We start from the raw sequence: 16,979 nt of genomic DNA on the forward strand, positions 1-16,979 counted from the left end.
TATGATTAATATCCCTTTGTAATGTGAAAGCGTTGGAGAGCGGAGAAGCACAATAGACCAACAGGGGGCAGTGTAACACCCTTACAATAAATAAAGAACCAGAAATATTACAACGAAGAACAGCTCAACCAATCAGATCCTCATGTCCCATATTGAACCTGTACCCGTGTTGTTTTGGTCCTGGTTTCGTACAGTTTTCGTTTTTCTACAAAAAAAAAGAATCGCACACACATGTCGAAATAAGGACCGACGGAATAACTCAATCGAAAATGAAACTCTCGGATATAAAAAAGTGCAAAGTGCCGGAACTACGATCGAAACTCAAGGAACTCGGACTGGACCCAAAGGGGCTGAGGGCTGAACTTATCGGGCGGCTGTGGTCCGCGCTGGAGGCAGGACTTCAGATCAGTCTCCCATCGATCGAGAGCGACCGAGACAGCAGAACTAATGCCTGCAAGGTGGAGGTCGGCCCACACAATGACATCCCACCATCGCCTTTGGAAACGGATACTCACCACATTGATGTCACGTCGACCTCAGCCCCCGTCGCCACCATGACGTCCTCTTACATCTCATGCTCTATCCGAGAGTACGCAGACACCGCCACGCAGACAGACACTGCCCATCAGACAATAGACTGTAGTTCCATGTCAACACGGCCGGTGGACCACCACGCCATGGTCGGGGAGGGTGGGCTTTCAGCGGAGCGACCAACCCCCCTGCTCGAAGAAGACCCGGCGCAGGGTCAGACATCACTACATGTCCATGACAGTGAATTCAGATTAGCAGATTCGAGCCAGGTGCCTGTTTCTCGAGACGCGGAGGAGGAGGAAGAGTCCCAGAGCTGGCATGGAGAGGAGGGACGCACCGGGATTGCCAGAGACTCGACCCGGTGGGGAGAGATGGGAAGGGCTTTCTACGAATTCAAAGAGGAGATCCGCTACAAAAGGTGACGACATATCGCCCCGGACGATGTTGTGTGTTTATATCTGTGAGGCGTTTAAGTGCAGACCAACAGGAGGTCATCGTTGCATGACGTCATCATCACTATTGATCTATTATTGATTCTGCTTGAGAGTCTGAGCACCGACGAGTGATACTAATTGTCCTATCTTCCCACTTTAAGAGCCAAATTCACACCGCCTACCTATCAGACAGAACGAGAAGTTGTGGAAGAGGAGAACGAAAGTGTCCGAATAGATACGTGTAAGTATTTTGAACTAAAAAGGTATCATCCCGTCTTCTTTTTAGTTCCATGTTACCATTTATGCATTATGGGTAGGGGTATACAGCTGGTCATAGGACATAATGGACTCCAATCAGAATGGAAGGGTGTTTTCTTGATTGAGGTGAAGGTGTGACGGCGCCATGATCACATACATTCAAACCAAAGTGTTATTCTCATGGCATGACTCTCTTTACCGACCCAACAGCGGCCAGCGACCTGCACTTTGAGACAGACCCCGACGGCAGCAGCGGCCGCCCTCTGTTCCCGGAGCGGTTCCCCCTGCTGTGGTCGGGCTGCAGGCTGACCCACGGCCTGCGGGGGGGCACCAGGGCCAGCTTCGAGGTGAGGCTGGAGGGGAAGGCCCACGCCCCGGCCGCTGCCCTCCCCGGCGGGCAGGCCGGAGCGGAGCCACGGACGGACGCACTTCGCCTGAGGGTGGGCTGGGCCCCGGACACCAAGGCCTTACCGCTGGGTATGGAGTAGAACCCTGCCAAACAGATGGTTCATGTGTAATAGGCCTTTATAAAAGATGTGTCGGAGAAAGGTCAAAATTGTACTTTCCACGAATGAAAGTGTAGTTATTGGTTTCATAAGTAATGGCCTTCAGAAATGCTAACAGATTAAAAAAAAAATTTGTTTCTATATTTTTAGTAAACTGTCTCCATTCTCCTCTCTCGCTCTTCACCAGGTGAGGATGAGCTGTCTTATGCCTACGATGGGCGGGGCAGGAAGGTTACCGGGGGTAGGGAGGAGGAGTTTGGCGAACCACTCTCAGACGGCGATATCATTGGCTGTTACCTAGTGAGTGACACCTGTCCGCTATATGATGCTTTCCAACGCAACAACTCCTCCTACACATTTGCAAGTTATTTTAAACCATTCTTAGTTCTTCTGACCCCACATTTCTGTATGTGTGTGTGTGTTTGTACGAACGTAGCTGTTTTCCGCAGACGGCGTGGCAGAGATGTCCTTCCATAGAAACGGGCGTCCGATGGGCGTGGCCTTCTGTCTGGGCCCCTCGGTGCTGGGGGGCAACACACTGTTCCCCCATGTCCTCTGCCGGGGCTGCTCTGTCAGGTTCCGGCTGGAACCCGCTGGGGGCCCCTGGTACCCTGGTCCCCCCGGGGACACCCCCCTGGTGGCTCTGCCGGCGGCCGACAGGGTGCGGGCCCCGCCATGCCCTCGCTCCAGAGCAGACTGTGAGGTGAGGCGTTCATAGCGGAGTGAGGGGAGATCCTCTCTGAACCCACTACCGTCCCACTCATCTATCATCTGTTGGATTGTTGAGCAGTTCTGTGCAACACGGTCAGGATTAAATCCATCCACATGGTGATTTCATACACCGAATACACTAATGTGACTGGAAGAAATGACGGCTCTGTTGTAACCCCTTCATACACATCCATACAAGGACTATAAATAATAGAAAAGCTGTAACATCTAAAGAAGGGCTTTAATTCTATTGTCAACATTATTGAGCTTAGAAACATGCAATTAAATGTTTCTCCCTGCCTTTCTGTTTGATCCTCCCCCATCTGCCAGGTGATCATGATGGTGGGTCTGCCTGGTTCTGGGAAGAGCCACTGGGCCAGGGTCCTCATGGACCAGCACCCGGAGAAACGCTACCAGCTGCTGGGCACAGAGACGCTCACAGCCAGCATGATCGTCAGTTCATCCTGACTCGACACCCCCCCCCCCCATCTAAGACATTATGAAATCAATATTTCCTGCAGTGTACTTATCCAAGTGTGTGTGTGTGTGTGTGTGTGTGTGTGTGTGTGTGTGTGTGTGTGTGTGTGTGTGTGTGTGTGTGTGTGTGTGTGTGTGTGTGTGTGTGTGTGTGTGTGTGTGTGTGTGTGTGTGTGTGTGTTTGTAGGGTGAGGGTCAGAGGGAGGGGCAGTTGCAGCAGGCCTCTCAGTGTTTGACCGAGCTGATCAAGATTGCTGCTCGCAAACCAGGAAACTACATCCTGGACCAGGTGAACCTCCAAGATTAAAACTGCATCAGTTGTCCACCGATTTGTAAAGATCCAGTAGCGTTATTAGATCGAATTCAGCACTTATCCAGCCGATAGTTGCTTGGTTCATTCCCTTGTTGCCTCCCCTCTGTCTACTGGCAAGCAACCCAAAGTAAAATGCCTAGAATCATCAACAAAAGTTAGCAAAATACTGAATACAAAGTACTGAATTCTGAATGACTTTGGAACATGAAGCGAGTAATAACTAATAACACATATTTATACGGGCCGTGCCCTGGACCCAGTGTTTGAGTTGAGCCAGCCCAGTGTTTGAGGTCAGGCAGCAGAGTGTTGACCTCCTCCGGTCTCCTCTCTTCCGCTCCACTCCTCATTCTCAGCTCAACGTCTTCGTCTCGGCGCGGCGCCACAAGCTCCAGCTGTTCGCGGGCTTCCGGCGGGCGTTGGTGGCGGTGGTCGTCCCGCCCACAGAGGAGTGGAGGAGACGGCTGGCCCTGCGCCAGGCCCGGGACGGCGAGCGGATCCCCGACACGGCCCTCCTCAAACTCAAAGGTTCAAACCGCGTTTTTTTTATAAAATTGGGCTAAGTTGTTGTTCTTCAGGTTCCTTCTCTGGTTGTCTGGTTCAGAGAACTACTTCACATCAACAAGTGCACTTATAACTGGCTTATAGCAAGGTTTATTGACCTAATCTTTAGCAAACGCCCTTTTGGTTCTTTGCAAAGACCGTGCCGGCCTGATCTATATTAAACTGTGAAAATAAATATTGAGATCGCCTAGGAAATCTGAGCAGGATAGGAGACTTCACAAACAATGATTACAAGGATTACAATTTTCCACACCTGGCCAGACAAACAGAAGTAATGATAATAACCCCTCAACAAAAGCAGGTTCTTTTTAATTAGTCATTTCAACCATAGACACTGACTGTGCCACTAACAATTGCAACAAAAAAAAAAGAACGCTCAACAAGGGTGTCGGAGAGTAAGGCTCCTAATGAGATGTGTGTCCCCCCTCTCCCCCCTCAGTGAGCTACAGCCTGCCCGAGCCCCAGGGGGAGGGGGTCCTCCAGGAGCTGCTCTTCGTGGAGCTGCCCCAAGAGGAGGCGCGGGCGCTCCTCCACGCCTACAGAGAGGAGGCGCAGCGCCTGCTGCCCCCCGTCCCTCCACCACAGAAGAAAGCCCGCCTCCGGAAGAACAGAGGCTTCGGCCCGCCCCCTTCTCACGGCCACCAATGGAAGAGGAGATACGGTGAGTGACAGAGCATGGGAACTCCTTCTCAGGTGAGCGTTAGGTGCTGAGTGATGCTATTTGTGTTGTAATGCAAACAAAGTAATGTCAATGTTTGTTTTCTAGCGGGAAGTGAAAACGTGTTCCACCGGCAAGCCTGGGGACCACAGCCCATATTTGTAAGTCCAGTGTTATCATTGCAGTGCTCGACATTTTAAACTGAACACAAGTAGAGCTGGGGTGTGTAGGTGTGGCTGAGGCACAAGCTCTTCTCATTAGAAAATCTGAAAGGAAATTCCCTACTGCCACACCCCACCAACCACGTTTCTCTCACCTTGCTTGAACAACATGACCACGCACTAGGAGAAACCTCTTCCTGGAGTTTAAAAGCTGTAGAGTAGACTGTTAGCTTACTGACTATATACTATCAGCTTATGGCACGGTAGGGTTTGCATATAAAGACACATGGAGCTTAAATGCTCATCTTTGGATTCAATTGTGCTTCTTCTTGCAGTGGAACTCCAGCCATCCAGGCCATGGATCTTACTACAACACAGCTGTTGGCTACAGCGGTTACCAGGGTCACTGGTAACCCCCCCCCCCCCCCCCCCCCCAAACACACTAAGTCCACTGGATTCACGGCAGGGATGTTGCAAGCAGATGGTAGCTGGTTGAGGCTGACTGAGTTTTTCGGGGTTTTAAATCTACAGTGCGTACTTTAATATTTTTAAGATTGTAATAGTATTGATCCAATGTCTTTAAGAGATTGCCTGTGCACACTACCTGCACTGACTTTTTTATTTCTAGCTTGATTTGCATAAAGTCATGTGAAGGTTTTCTGTATAGCTATTCTACAAACAAATCAATTAGTAGATTTTTATTCTTTAAAACAGTGCAATTTTAAAAATGTATTTCATTAGTTTCATTAGAAATTGTACAGATCTTTGTATGTAAAAAGAGAAAAGCCCAAAAAGTATTAAAACCATAACATTTGGCAGATGAACATCATTCTTTTTCTTCGTGCTTTTGTTGGTCTGAGCTCGTCTGCTCCGGCCTGATAGATGCGTCAGGCCTGACGAGTTGATAGAGCAGGACAGCTCCCTTGGCCGAAGGACAAAGCTCTGACCACAGGGGCCTGGAGCTGTCCAACTGCAACAGCTCCTGCATTGTTACACATGGATAATACAATGAAGAAGGAGCACATTTTATCAAAGCATACGGAGGGATTCTGCAATGGGCCATTTTCTGTCTGTAAAAATGGTTGGCACGTTACGATGATCTGTGAGTGATGAATACGATCCCTTACCTTTGTGCTGAGGAACACGATGTCTGTGGACTCATTGGCCTCCGCTCCACCTCTCCAATACAACTCCCTCACTTCCTCTGAGGTCAAGGAACAGCTGCAGATAAAAACATTATGAAAGGCCTGATTCAATAAAGGCTCCACACATCAATTTATAGTCACTCAAAAGGTCACTTGATTATAGCGTCTGATAAGTTGCCCATAAGTCTTATTTATCATAAGACACTTATTTGTATTTGTTATATACCACTTAATGGGTTGTTTAAATATGTTTGCAGTGTTACAAAACTATGCATTAAAATAACCTGAACAAAAGTAAAAAAAAATCCAAGAGTGAATGTCTGATTTGCTCATTTTTAATTCACCTTGATCGATAGATTAGTACTATTTACTTTCCAAACAGGTGTAACGTGTGACTTTTAATGCAAAGTGTTGGAGATGGATGGTACGGGTGGTGCTAATACAGTCCGAGTCCCAACCTGACGTAGAACTCTGCGCTGGGTCTGCCTGCGCTGGTGTGGTTCAGCGCTACGCCCATCAACACGGGCCCTCCCAGGGAACCCAGCGGCACGTTGACCTGCCCACAGGGGAACAGGAAACACTGCCGTTGGTTCCTGCCCCAACAAGGCCACCGTGTCAAGAGCCACCAAACACTGAAGTCCAACTAAAGGAACAGCAGCACTTCTGGTGAAACCGTAGTAGCTCCCATTAACCGTATCAATGGGAGGGTTATGATTTGACAACACTGACCAATTACCACAAATGGGAAACAAAAACAGAATCCCTGGTGTTTGGGAGGTTTCCCTTGGTTTATTCCTGCCGTCGCCCTTTCTTTTCATTGGTTAAGTAGAGGCCTACTCAGTGTTCTGAACTAAAGGTCACCTCGTCTCTGATCTCGGCACAAACGGAGCTGAAGATCTCGGAGACGACCGCCTTGGGGCTCCGCTGCACCACGGCAATGCTGATTGGATCCTGACTTACACCATCGCTCACACATGGGCACACCGCCTGGAGGGAGGGAGAGAGAGAGAGAGAGAGAGAGAGAGAGAGAGAGAGAGAGAGAGAGAGAGAGAGAGAGAGAGAGAGAGAGAGAGAGAGAGAGAGAGAGAGAGAGAGAGAGAGAGAGAGAGAGAGAGAGAGAGAGAGAGAGAGAGAGAGAGAGAGAGAGAGAGAGAGTAAGCGATGACCGAGACAAGGTGAGAGAGAGGTCACATTATGAGCAGGGGATGTTAAGTTCAGAATGTTGCGTTTGCACTTTGGGAGAGTTATAGCCAGTCAATTTCGCCATTATGAATATAGAAATGATTGATCCAAAGGGAAGCCATTCAAATAATAGAAGGGATTTATTCAACTATTAAAATCCCGTATTGACCAGTGTGGATAACGTGGGACAGTGGTTACTAGCACATTGCTTCTTCTGGGTTTTTGCTACAACTTGTTTACCGACACAGGTCATTATGTGTCACCTGTGGCTCCGCCTCCGGGTACTTCTCACCTGTGGCTCCGGGTGCCCCCCTGGGATGTCCAGCAGCCCCCCGGCCTCCGCGACCCGCTGGCTCCTCCTGATCAGCACCACCTTCCCGTCGCTGGTGCACAGGACCCCGCCCACCCCCAGGGGCTGGGCCAACAGGCCGCACGGATCATTCAGCTCCGTCTCTCCTCGCCGCCGCAGAGCCCCGGCTCGCTCGGACCAGTTGGTGCCCAGGAAGTCCTTGTAGGACGTCAGGCCCAGCCGCAGGGTCAGGCGAGGACCGGCCTCTGCTCGTGTAGAGCCCCGGACCCCGGGGCCACAGCCTGGGTCTACACCGGCCAAACAGCCGAGGGCTGGATGGTCACAGTCTCCATTTCCTTGTTGATAGCGACGGCCGTCAGTACACTGAGGCGTGGGATTAAAGGCACCTTTCCCTTCGGGACATCGGCGCTCTTCTTCACCCCTGTCACCCCCATCGGTCGTTGGTTGGCGTTGCTTTGGAGGCGCGCATGGGAGATGTTTGGTAAACTGACAACCGGTTTGGGAGGGGGGAAACTTGGAGGAGTCGAAGGTAAATGAGTGCAGTCTGAACTTGGAACCGTTGAAAAGCCAGGGCTCCCTGGTGACACGTTTTGCCCACACCTCTTCTATGTGGCTCTCTAGCGCAGCATCTGTCTGTCTGTTGAAGCTGGGAAAGGGATAACAAATTATGTTTACCTATACAATTAGCTGACTATAAATTATTATGTTTGAATAATCAAGAACTTTAGTTAATTTTTCCATTTTGACAATTTATCAAACAAACCTCTCCGACACCTCCACTTGGACCTCGGCCTCCGCAAGTCCACGCCAGACCGCACACTCCAGCAGCACGGACACGTCAGGGTCCATCTCTGACGTACGCACGCACACGCACACGCACAAGTTTCAATTACAACAGTCGTCTTATTTTACGATCTTCTAAAAACATCAACATCTGAAGTACACAGCATTCCTCCTCCTCAGTTAATGTTACAGAGTAGGGTCGTTGTGTTGGAACAGACCTCCACCTAGACGGGTTGTTCCACATTACCTTGGAGAGGCACTGGAGCGCATGACGCGGACACAGGATCTCTACCTGGTTGGATAAATGTGTGTGAAAAGTCTTCCTCTTTCTTTTTTGACGTGTCTAGAATAACTTGAACAGTACTGCCACCCACTGGAAAATAAATCGTACAACTTAAAACCTTGTTTTGCGTTATTTATAGAATATGTTCATATTTGCATCTATATATATATATATATACACACACACACACTCTTTACCGTATTTTAAAATGACTCAACAACCTTTGCCGACGCTCATCCAACATATTGCGTAAAGGTTGGATTTACACAGGGGATTGACCGCTTGTGATACAAAGTTTCATTGACGAATGGTTCCTACCCGGACCCATTTCAGCAGCACACGGCGGCACAGCTGTGTTATGAAACTGCTGCATTTGAGGCGGTGCTTGTGGTATGTTTACTTTGGCGTCTTCTCATATAAATTGTATCGTTTTCTAACATATTGCCGGATGAGATGTGTGTCTGTAGGCCTGTCACGCCTGAATAGGTCATAATCTCGAGTGAACGTCCTGCAATCTGTGGTTTACCAGCGAACCGCTGTTAACCTACAGCACTATTCTTAAAATAGTTTAACGACTTAACTAAAAAGCTTTCGTAGGCATAACCATCAGCAGTGCTATCCTGAAGTTGTGTATCTTATATGTTAGTGTTATAGTATGAAAGTGATCAAATCGAATTATTTGACCAATGGGTGAGCGACAAAGGTCAGCCAAACAGCTGAGCTTGCAGGTCAGGTAATTTCATTCACAGAGTCCTCTGTTTTCAGAGCGGCATCGCGTGACCCTTCTGGAAGAAACAATGTGAGTCTTTCCTTTATGAACTTACTCATCTACGTCCAATGGAATCCCACTGAGGTGTAACAACTACCTCAAGTCAGGTGAGCCTCTTTAATGGGTCATTTACTTTTGAGTTTCATTTTGACTTCTGTTTTGGATCGATGCTTTTACTTTGCTACAGTTTTAGTCAAATTTTTCAAAAATGCTATATATATATATGGGTGCGATTTGCCGGTGGGGATGGTGGGGATTATCCCCCCTCTGGTTTACACGTCCTACCCTCTGCTGAATTATTTTTATCCTCGGTGGGGATAAAAATTAGCCCCCCCACCCAAAGTATTTTCACCATTACATCGTAATAATTAACAACCAAAATACACAGGGTCCGTCTTCATTTTGATTGTGCTGTGATTTTGATCTACCGGGAGCGATAGATGGGAGAGCTATCCAGCCTTTTGGAGAGGTGGCCTAAAACCCATCTTGCCCAGAGGGCAAGATGTCAGGGTATACACACTAAAATGACAGAGTGGCTTTTTTTGGTGGAGATGGCACTGATTAAAGATGCGCTGGAGATTCTACAGGCCCTGTCACTTTTCCTTCAGAGGAGAGACGCAACAGCTGTCCGTGCCAACACTGAGGTGGGCGTGGCACTGAGCGCACTGAGATCAATGAGGAAAGCCGACGGTGTGAACACAAAATGCATGAGGGAGGAATTTGAAAAATCTTCCACATTCAAGGGGGTCAGTGTGTCTCAGCCAGGTGATGGGGGCCGTCGCAAGGCAGAGGTGTTTCGCGAGCGATTTTTCGTCTCCCTGGCTGACAACATTGAGCGCAGGCTGGATGACAACGGGATCATCTCTGCCGCCGCCGTTCTAAATCCATCAAACTGGCCATCTGATGAAGACGAGCGCATCCTCTACGGCGATGAAAAACTTCTCGCCATACACAAAACTCTTGCTGTTGAGGCCGCAACCAGTCCCATACTACTGAAGGAGTTCCATGAGTTTAAATGTCACGGTGTCACAGGAGAGAGCATGCGCAAAGTTCTCACCGCTGTCTCCACGCTCCCAGTGTCCACAGCCGAGTGTGAAAGAGGTTTCAGCGCCATGAACCACATTCTTACAGATGGCAGAAACAGAATGAATGTGTCCACACTGCACAATCTGCTTTTCATCTCTGTAAATGCACCAGATGTTGCCTCCTTCCCGGCCCGCAGATTTGCAGAGATGTGGTTGAAGCAGGGTCACCACGCTGCTATCGATCCGCCAACAGGAAAGCAAAAAAAAGAGGCTGAAGTGCGTCATCAGAGCGGACTGTTTTTGTAGTCTGACCTATAGTCTACCCGATTAACCCATAAAAAAAACAACGTCTTGACAGCACATTGTGGTATTTCATATTTTCTGTTGAACTGATATCGGGGAAAAAAAAAATATATTTTTTATTTGGCACATTTAAAAACAATATTAGCTATGAGAAAATATTTCTGCAAATGCAGTGGTTAAGTTCACGTTCAAAATAGGCCTACCGCCTACGTTATGAAGCCTAAGTGTAAGGTTTAGATACACAAGGTCACAAGATCAACTGTTTTCATAAGTTTTCACACTGTTGTGTGGTTATTTTTCCTGAATAAAATGTTTCTCAAAATTATCCCCCCCTCTGGTTTTTTCACAAATCGCACCCATATATATATATATATATATGATTTTGATATATTTTCGTCACAGGTACTGTAGCTGTTTCTCACGATGCAGTTTGAGGCTCAGCTGAGTCTCTGTCGGAGGTGTCTCTGGAGCTACAGGAGTGGACTGCGGATGCTGTCCCTGAGCTCAGCCAACAGGTATTGTGTACGAGCGAAACCAGACGATATGTCAGTTACTTTTCTTAATGTTGATCCCATTCCCAACACTCTGGTATTCTTTGGGTTTTCTTTGCAGAGCGGTCGTGAGCTATTATGAACTCCTGGGGGTCAAACCTACTGCCACCTTGGAGGAAATAAAGCATGCATTTTTTGCCAAATCCAAAGAGGTATGTGCTCTGGTCAGTGCAGTGGATGCAGTTGCATAGGATTGGCATTTTTTGAAAACTGTTAAGATTATTTCAGTTTACACAATATGTATTTTCTATTTCCTGCTTTGTTTTGACAAACAATTCAATCAATTCTGCTAACGAGCTACATCCATATCATGTTATTGTTGTTCATAAGGTTACAACTGTGTATCCTTATGACCAAGGTTCTTGGACTGCATTTATACAGCGCGGCCACTCAAAGCGCTTTACAATACTGCCCAACATTCACGCATACATTCACCCCCCCCCCCCTCTGCTCCTCTGCTGCGGCAGGTCCACCCGGACCGTGACCCGTCCAACCCGGCGCTGCATGGCCAGTTCGTGGAGCTGAGCGAGGCGTACCGCGTGCTGGGCCGCGAGCGCAGCCGGAAGGAGTACGACTTCAAGCTGCGGACGCCGTACCGAGGGGGCTGGGTCCCGGGGCCGGGCGCCAACATCCGCACCGGCTCCACCGGCTTCAGAGCCAGGTGTGTGTGTGTGTGTGTGTGTGTGTGTGTGTGTGTGTGTGTGTGTGTGTGTGTGTGTGTGTGTGTGTGTGTGTGTGTGTGTGTGTGTGTGTGTGTGTGTGTGTGTGTGTGTGTGTGTGTGTGTGTGTGTGTGTGTGCACCTGCACACACTGCAATACAATACACCGACTGGAGTGACTGTATTGCACCGTAGCGCACGCTGTAACTCGAACAAATCATTGACGATGTGCTACTAATATCTTCTTAATAACGCTTCTTCTGTGACGGGGTCTGCCTTAGTGAGGAGACCCATGACAACACGCGCTACTGGGAGCAGTTCACCCAGTCCCAGGCCCAGGAAGTCACCCCGGAGGAGTGGGAGCGCAAGAGGAGGAGGAACTTCCGTCTGGTCGGCTACTGCCTGCTCACCATGCTGCTCAGCGTGGGCAGCCACTTCTTCTTCTTCAGGTGGGGCCTTGTGTATTAAAAAATGTATCCAGTTTTTAATATACATAACATATACAGCTAAGGAGATGTCGGTCTGTCTACCACCCAGCCTCCACTCCAGAGCAGTTCACTCACCGTCCGGTGACTATAGCGACAGTAACGGAGAGCCACCCACTCAGCAAGACAATAAGTCAATCAAAGGCAGCCTACCAAACAGGTCATTTGAAATAAGTTCCATGGAAATACAATGAGATACGGTTGTGTAGAGGGATTATCAGTCTACGCCACTCCCCGCTCTACGCGCATGTCATATGCAGAAAGAGACGAGAGCAACATGAGCCGCAATCATGTCTTGTTGTGCGGTTGGTTGAACAAACCGTTTTAATAAGACTGATTATCCCACTTATTCTACTTCTTCCGTGCCAACATAATGAAACAATTCAAATACTTTAATAATGATGCTTTTCCTTATTCGCATTGCATGCTTATTAAATGTATACTCTGTTTGAGTTCATCTCCCTCAAAAAGTAGTCCCCTTTAATTACGATAGATCAAACATGTTTATGACACCTCGAAGGGCATGATCCCACTTATACCATGGTCACTTGCCAAAGAAAATAAATTAAGATCATTCATTTATATTTTCATGCGTTTTACAATCCAAATATAACGTTTTTCAGATAAATAGGTCCGACCTTAGCTACGACTTGACAACGGGAGGTATTCTAGTCCGCTGAGCTATGAGCCAGAGAGCTAACGTCATGGATGGTACATATTTATAATTAGAAATTCGTCCCAGCCTTTATATCAAAGATACTCTAGGGTCTATAGCATATAACCACGTTTTCTGATTACAGTTTATTGTTACAGTAAGCCAACATACTGTTGTTTACTTGTAACAAGTAAACAACATCGCTAATCAACACCGCAACTGCAAATGAACCACACGGAGATAACCATGTCAACCGGTCAAACTAATTTTCTTTTTGCGATCATTCTGCGCGCGTGTCCGCCGTGTTGATAAACAAATAATCCCCCAAATCATTGATGACCTTACCAATAAATAATGTTTCTAGAAACGGGCTGTGACGTTCGCTAAGCCCCTGCACGTGCAATCTGCCACGTATTGCCTCACTATGATGGAGTAGGAAAAGCATTCAGTGCATCCAGTCTTACATCAGCCGAGTACATCTAGTGTCTACTACATACAACGGCAGACATGGGCTTTGTGCGGCGTGCTAGGGAGCGTACTGTTTTGGAATATATGTGTTTCCATATCACAGACCACCAGGGACACCACGTCTGAGGCGTCTCACAAACCAGGCCCACCACAGCCCACATAAGCCCCTTAATTAGTTCATCAGCTCAGGTCACTTGTCGCCTGGCGGGAAAGCTCGTGACTTCATTTGCATATCGGTGTTGGCCAAGAGGCTGTTGAGAGGCACGTCACCTGACCGCCGTTAACCGGGAGTGATGGACATTATGGGGAAACAGCAGGGTTGTATACTATTGGAACAAGGGAAGTTGTATTTAAATCCACACACACACTCCTACTTTTATTCTTATTTGTTGCTCAACATTTTAATGCCTTGTCTATGAAAAATATAACTCATTTCACTCATTAGTCTTACTTTTGATTTGATGTGAGTAGATGTTTTGGAGATGAATATTTGGCGTCGGGGATGATTGTTAATGTCTAGCATCACCCTCAGCATGCTGAACCGAGAGTGATCAACATTGTAACTCATTCCAGTGGTTCTCTACTTTCCCCTTTCAGGAAACTGGAAGTGATGCACTCCAATTTCATGGACGAGAAGGACCGCAACATCACAGAGATCTACAACCAGTCCAAAGAGAGGGCGAGGTACAGAAACCCAGAGTGTGGAGAATGAATGAATGAATGAATGAATGAATGAATGAATGAATGCTGGTAGGATTCTGAAGGTACTTGGGGATTACAAACTAAGTGTATTCATTCATGATAGAATGCAAAAAGGAAATGTGTGTTACTTGACAGTAATGTAAAACCATGGATACAGAGGTTATACACCTATTAAGTGTATATGTATAGCCACAAATATTCAATCAGATGTATTCATGTGTGTGTTCACATTCAGGGTCAACGGCTTCAAGAAGCAGACCGAGATTCTCCGTCAGAAACACGCAGAGTTTGTGGAGAAATACAATCTGCCCAACGTGGACGGGGGTGAGGAGAAGTAGCCCTGGGGAACGGACTCGAACCTGCGACCTCTGTGGACGGGCAGGCAGAGAGGTTCGTACAGGAAGCAGGTGATTTAGAGATGGTGAAGAGACGGTTCTTCAACTCTGTGACGCAGGAGTGTGTTCTATGTGCCGGCCGTTAAAAGGAGCTCCCGGGTTTGATGGGGAAGACATTCAAGGTAACACCGAAACAAGGAATAAAGGAACAAGCTGAGATGCCCGATATCCAAACACACGCAAACACACATGCACACAAAAGCACACAACCACACCATAAAAACCAGTTGGAAACGGAAATACCCATACTGTATAAGTTGTGTAAGTGCCTATACATTCATGAGAAAAGGCTTTGTGTTCAGATGTTTGGACGATGCAGTCACATGTCATTTGAAAGACCTGTGGCCAACCACACCCTTTGTTTGGAAGAGAACTGTTGTGTTCCATGCAGACATCTGAAGACTGACATACTACCCAACAAAACACAAACCATAACTTTATTATTAGCAAGAGAGGATTTTCAACCCTCATCTCTCAGTGATTGCATCATCTGGTTAAGGTACATCATGATCTTACTAGACAATGGTAGAAACACTCAGTGTTATTAAGTATCCTAAACTGTCAAATGATTGTTATTGCAATAATACTGCCAGGCCTAATTCCGTGTAAAGGAGTAGTGTAGTTCCTATGTGTGACCCACAGAGGGCGATGTGTTCGACGGCTGCCGTTAAGATGACAGAAGATGCACTGGATTTGTTTCTCATCAACCCTTTCAGGTGTAAATGTACATTTCAGTTGAGTCGGTTTAGGTTTTGCCCATTGTTCTATGTAACGGGCTCTGTTTCGTCCTTCAGTTCAGTCCTGCCGTACGTCCTCTATAATGGAAACCAGTGCTGTAACTGAGCTATTTTTAAGAGGTTATGAATCTGTGTTTTTATGCGAGTCATTTAGAATAAACAAATGCTGTAATTGAGTTTGAGATTACTGGAGGAAGGATATTATGGTACTGCCCAAACAGTTTCCACATTATTACAACAATGTTGTGGTTGTGGTTTTTAATTTTTAAAATGCTTTCTATAATTAAAAACTTCTGATAAACATTTTATTCCAATTAATTTCATCATATCTGGTACTGGGCCATAAATCAACAGCGGCAAACGATTATTTAAAACATAAAACGGATGAATAAAAAGAGAATCGACTGAATGATGTAAAGAGAAATAGGCTGATAAAGACAGCGGAAAATAAATTCTAGTAGGCAACAGGGCCTTTTTAAATTGGGTAATGTGTTAAACATGTTGGCTGAAGCAAACATGATAAATCAGCTTCCCTGATCTACGTTCCTCACAACCTCTGGGGAATCCTCCATGGAGACTAAAGTCAAGCCAGGCTGGAGCACTGTGAGAGGATCGACTGGCAACAGACTTTTGAACGGCACAATCGTTTGATACCATTTGGCATTGAGTTAATAATTACACAAACATTACCTGCTCTTTATTCCTTTGTTTTGTCATTATGGGCCTCCTGGCTGACTACTCGACAGGAGATAACGTGGCCCCGCATAAACTACACAGCCCTCATCCTCAGGAGCCGTGTGAGTGCCCTCTCATAACCCAAACACATCATGAGAAGATACTCTCAAGTCGGCAGGCGCGCACACACACACACACACACACACACACACACACACACACACACACACACACACACACACACACACACACACACACAGCAACAGACTAGTCTTGATGGGTTCATTCACATGTTCGGCGCTATACGGAGCTTGCATTCTCAAATATTCTGATTAATTATGGATCTCCCCTGAAACTCTTGTAAGATAATTGAATTATGAATCGCATAGTAAATTGAATAGCCTATACGAAAATAGCCTACTATCAAGGCTTGGATAAAGCGCACGAGTGCTGCCGTGGTTAAGAACGCTCCATTGATCTTTACCTATCCGCTACTGGTAATAAAGAGCGGCGTGTACAGACGGAGTGACGCGGTCAATAATTGACCGGCTGATCGGCAGATTGAAAGGAGGTCCTGGAGGGAGACGGCACCTGTAAGCAGCGCACCGCCGGCAGTGCGCCTGTCCCATTTTGAAAAAAGTTGGCAGTGCAATGGTTACGCGGAGTGCCATTCGTGATTGTGTTCTCAAGGGCAAACGAAACGAGGAAACCGATGGCAACAACAAATGAAGACTCCTACTTTGCCAACCTCTCCCTCTCGTTACACCTCGTGGCTTTTGCGCGACGTCAGCGAGGCCAGATGATCACCAGCCTGGTTACATTGGGAGGATAAAACTGCGAAGATGCGCATCGTGTGGATACGACATCTTTTCACACGCGTCGGGTGCACGGTGACCGAGCCGAGGCATGGGCTGTGCGCCGCCGTCTCCGTCATTCATACTGCTGCACCGTTTGTGAGCTACCGTCCAAAGAGTGGAGCGGTTCTTTACAGCGAGGATTTAGGATAACGCCACGATTGAATTGGACTCTACTTGGGAGATGTGACCGCCCCACCGGAATCCTGATTCTGACCAATAGACTCGCGTGGTCGGTTTGTTATTCCTGCCCGGCGTTTGAATTATATCAGCCGGATAGGAAGGAAGACTTAAAGTTCACTTAAGTATTGATGGATTATGGATTTATCATGGATGCATCCCATTGCCAGATCTCACATAGTTTATCCATAAGGTAAGCCATAATAGT

General features: G+C 47.2%; 4 protein-coding genes across 7 annotated transcripts in view; 3 read left to right on the top strand and 1 right to left on the bottom strand.

Annotated features, from left to right (window-relative positions):
* The first annotated feature begins 26 nt into the window (after positions 1-26).
* si:ch211-107m4.1 (heterogeneous nuclear ribonucleoprotein U-like protein 2) lies at positions 27-5,439 on the top strand. Its single transcript, XM_060062227.1, has 11 exons — positions 27-949; positions 1,127-1,206; positions 1,434-1,700; positions 1,917-2,029; positions 2,166-2,432; positions 2,771-2,893; positions 3,105-3,206; positions 3,584-3,755; positions 4,231-4,452; positions 4,558-4,610; positions 4,946-5,439. Exons 1-11 carry the CDS (start codon positions 270-272, stop codon positions 5,021-5,023), a joined length of 2,157 nt encoding a protein of 718 aa, XP_059918210.1. The 5' UTR covers positions 27-269; the 3' UTR covers positions 5,024-5,439.
* nudt22 (nudix (nucleoside diphosphate linked moiety X)-type motif 22) lies at positions 5,294-8,610 on the bottom strand. Of its 3 annotated transcripts, none has more exons than XM_060062228.1 (8): positions 8,535-8,610; positions 8,278-8,322; positions 8,011-8,098; positions 7,230-7,893; positions 6,617-6,742; positions 6,214-6,311; positions 5,738-5,831; positions 5,294-5,592 (listed from the first exon to the last, which is right to left on the bottom strand). In XM_060062228.1, the coding sequence occupies exons 1-8, from the start codon at positions 8,548-8,550 to the stop codon at positions 5,437-5,439; spliced, it is 1,287 nt and encodes a 428-aa protein (XP_059918211.1). In that variant the 5' UTR covers positions 8,551-8,610; the 3' UTR covers positions 5,294-5,436. The 3 variants fall into 3 exon arrangements, with proteins under 3 accessions (XP_059918211.1, XP_059918212.1, XP_059918213.1); XM_060062229.1 differs by having other exon boundaries at positions 8,511-8,592; XM_060062230.1 differs by lacking the exon at positions 8,535-8,610 and having other exon boundaries at positions 8,278-8,445.
* Positions 8,604-15,365, top strand: dnajc4 (DnaJ (Hsp40) homolog, subfamily C, member 4). 2 transcript variants are annotated; one of them, XM_060062232.1, is made up of 8 exons: positions 8,604-8,703; positions 9,079-9,189; positions 10,813-10,925; positions 11,023-11,113; positions 11,429-11,622; positions 11,902-12,069; positions 13,826-13,912; positions 14,166-15,365. In XM_060062232.1, exons 3-8 carry the CDS (start codon positions 10,834-10,836, stop codon positions 14,266-14,268), a joined length of 735 nt encoding a protein of 244 aa, XP_059918215.1. In that variant the 5' UTR covers positions 8,604-8,703; positions 9,079-9,189; positions 10,813-10,833; the 3' UTR covers positions 14,269-15,365. The 2 variants fall into 2 exon arrangements, with proteins under 2 accessions (XP_059918215.1, XP_059918216.1); XM_060062233.1 differs by lacking the exon at positions 8,604-8,703 and adding an exon at positions 8,720-8,879.
* A 642-nt stretch (positions 15,366-16,007) lies between these two features.
* vegfba (vascular endothelial growth factor Ba) overlaps positions 16,008-16,979 on the top strand; it is a 12,303-nt gene continuing 11,331 nt past the window's right edge. Inside the window, exon 1 of the mRNA XM_060062231.1 lies at positions 16,008-16,979. This exon is cut by the window's right edge and continues 457 nt beyond it. The gene's annotated coding sequence lies outside the window, so the exon portion shown is untranslated.

This window comes from Gadus macrocephalus, chromosome 10, assembly GCF_031168955.1.
Source record: "Gadus macrocephalus chromosome 10, ASM3116895v1".
Taxonomy (NCBI): Eukaryota; Metazoa; Chordata; class Actinopteri; order Gadiformes; family Gadidae; genus Gadus; species Gadus macrocephalus.

Coding starts and splice junctions, on each gene's coding strand:
- si:ch211-107m4.1 (XM_060062227.1), top strand. CDS start 270: ATGAAACTCTCGGATATAAAAAAGTGCAAAGTGCCGGAACTACGATCG. Junction 2,433..2,770: donor GCTCCAGAGCAGACTGTGAG/GTGAGGCGTTCA, acceptor CCCATCTGCCAG/GTGATCATGATGGTGGGTCT. Junction 3,756..4,230: donor GGCCCTCCTCAAACTCAAAG/GTTCAAACCGCG, acceptor CTCCCCCCTCAG/TGAGCTACAGCCTGCCCGAG.
- nudt22 (XM_060062228.1), bottom strand. Junction 7,894..8,010: donor CAAGTGGAGGTGTCGGAGAG/GTTTGTTTGATA, acceptor TCCCTTTCCCAG/CTTCAACAGACAGACAGATG. Junction 5,832..6,213: donor AGCGCAGAGTTCTACGTCAG/GTTGGGACTCGG, acceptor TTTTATCTGCAG/CTGTTCCTTGACCTCAGAGG.
- dnajc4 (XM_060062232.1), top strand. CDS start 10,834: ATGCAGTTTGAGGCTCAGCTGAGTCTCTGTCGGAGGTGTCTCTGGAGC. Junction 12,070..13,825: donor AGCCACTTCTTCTTCTTCAG/GTGGGGCCTTGT, acceptor TTCCCCTTTCAG/GAAACTGGAAGTGATGCACT. Junction 13,913..14,165: donor CAGTCCAAAGAGAGGGCGAG/GTACAGAAACCC, acceptor GTTCACATTCAG/GGTCAACGGCTTCAAGAAGC.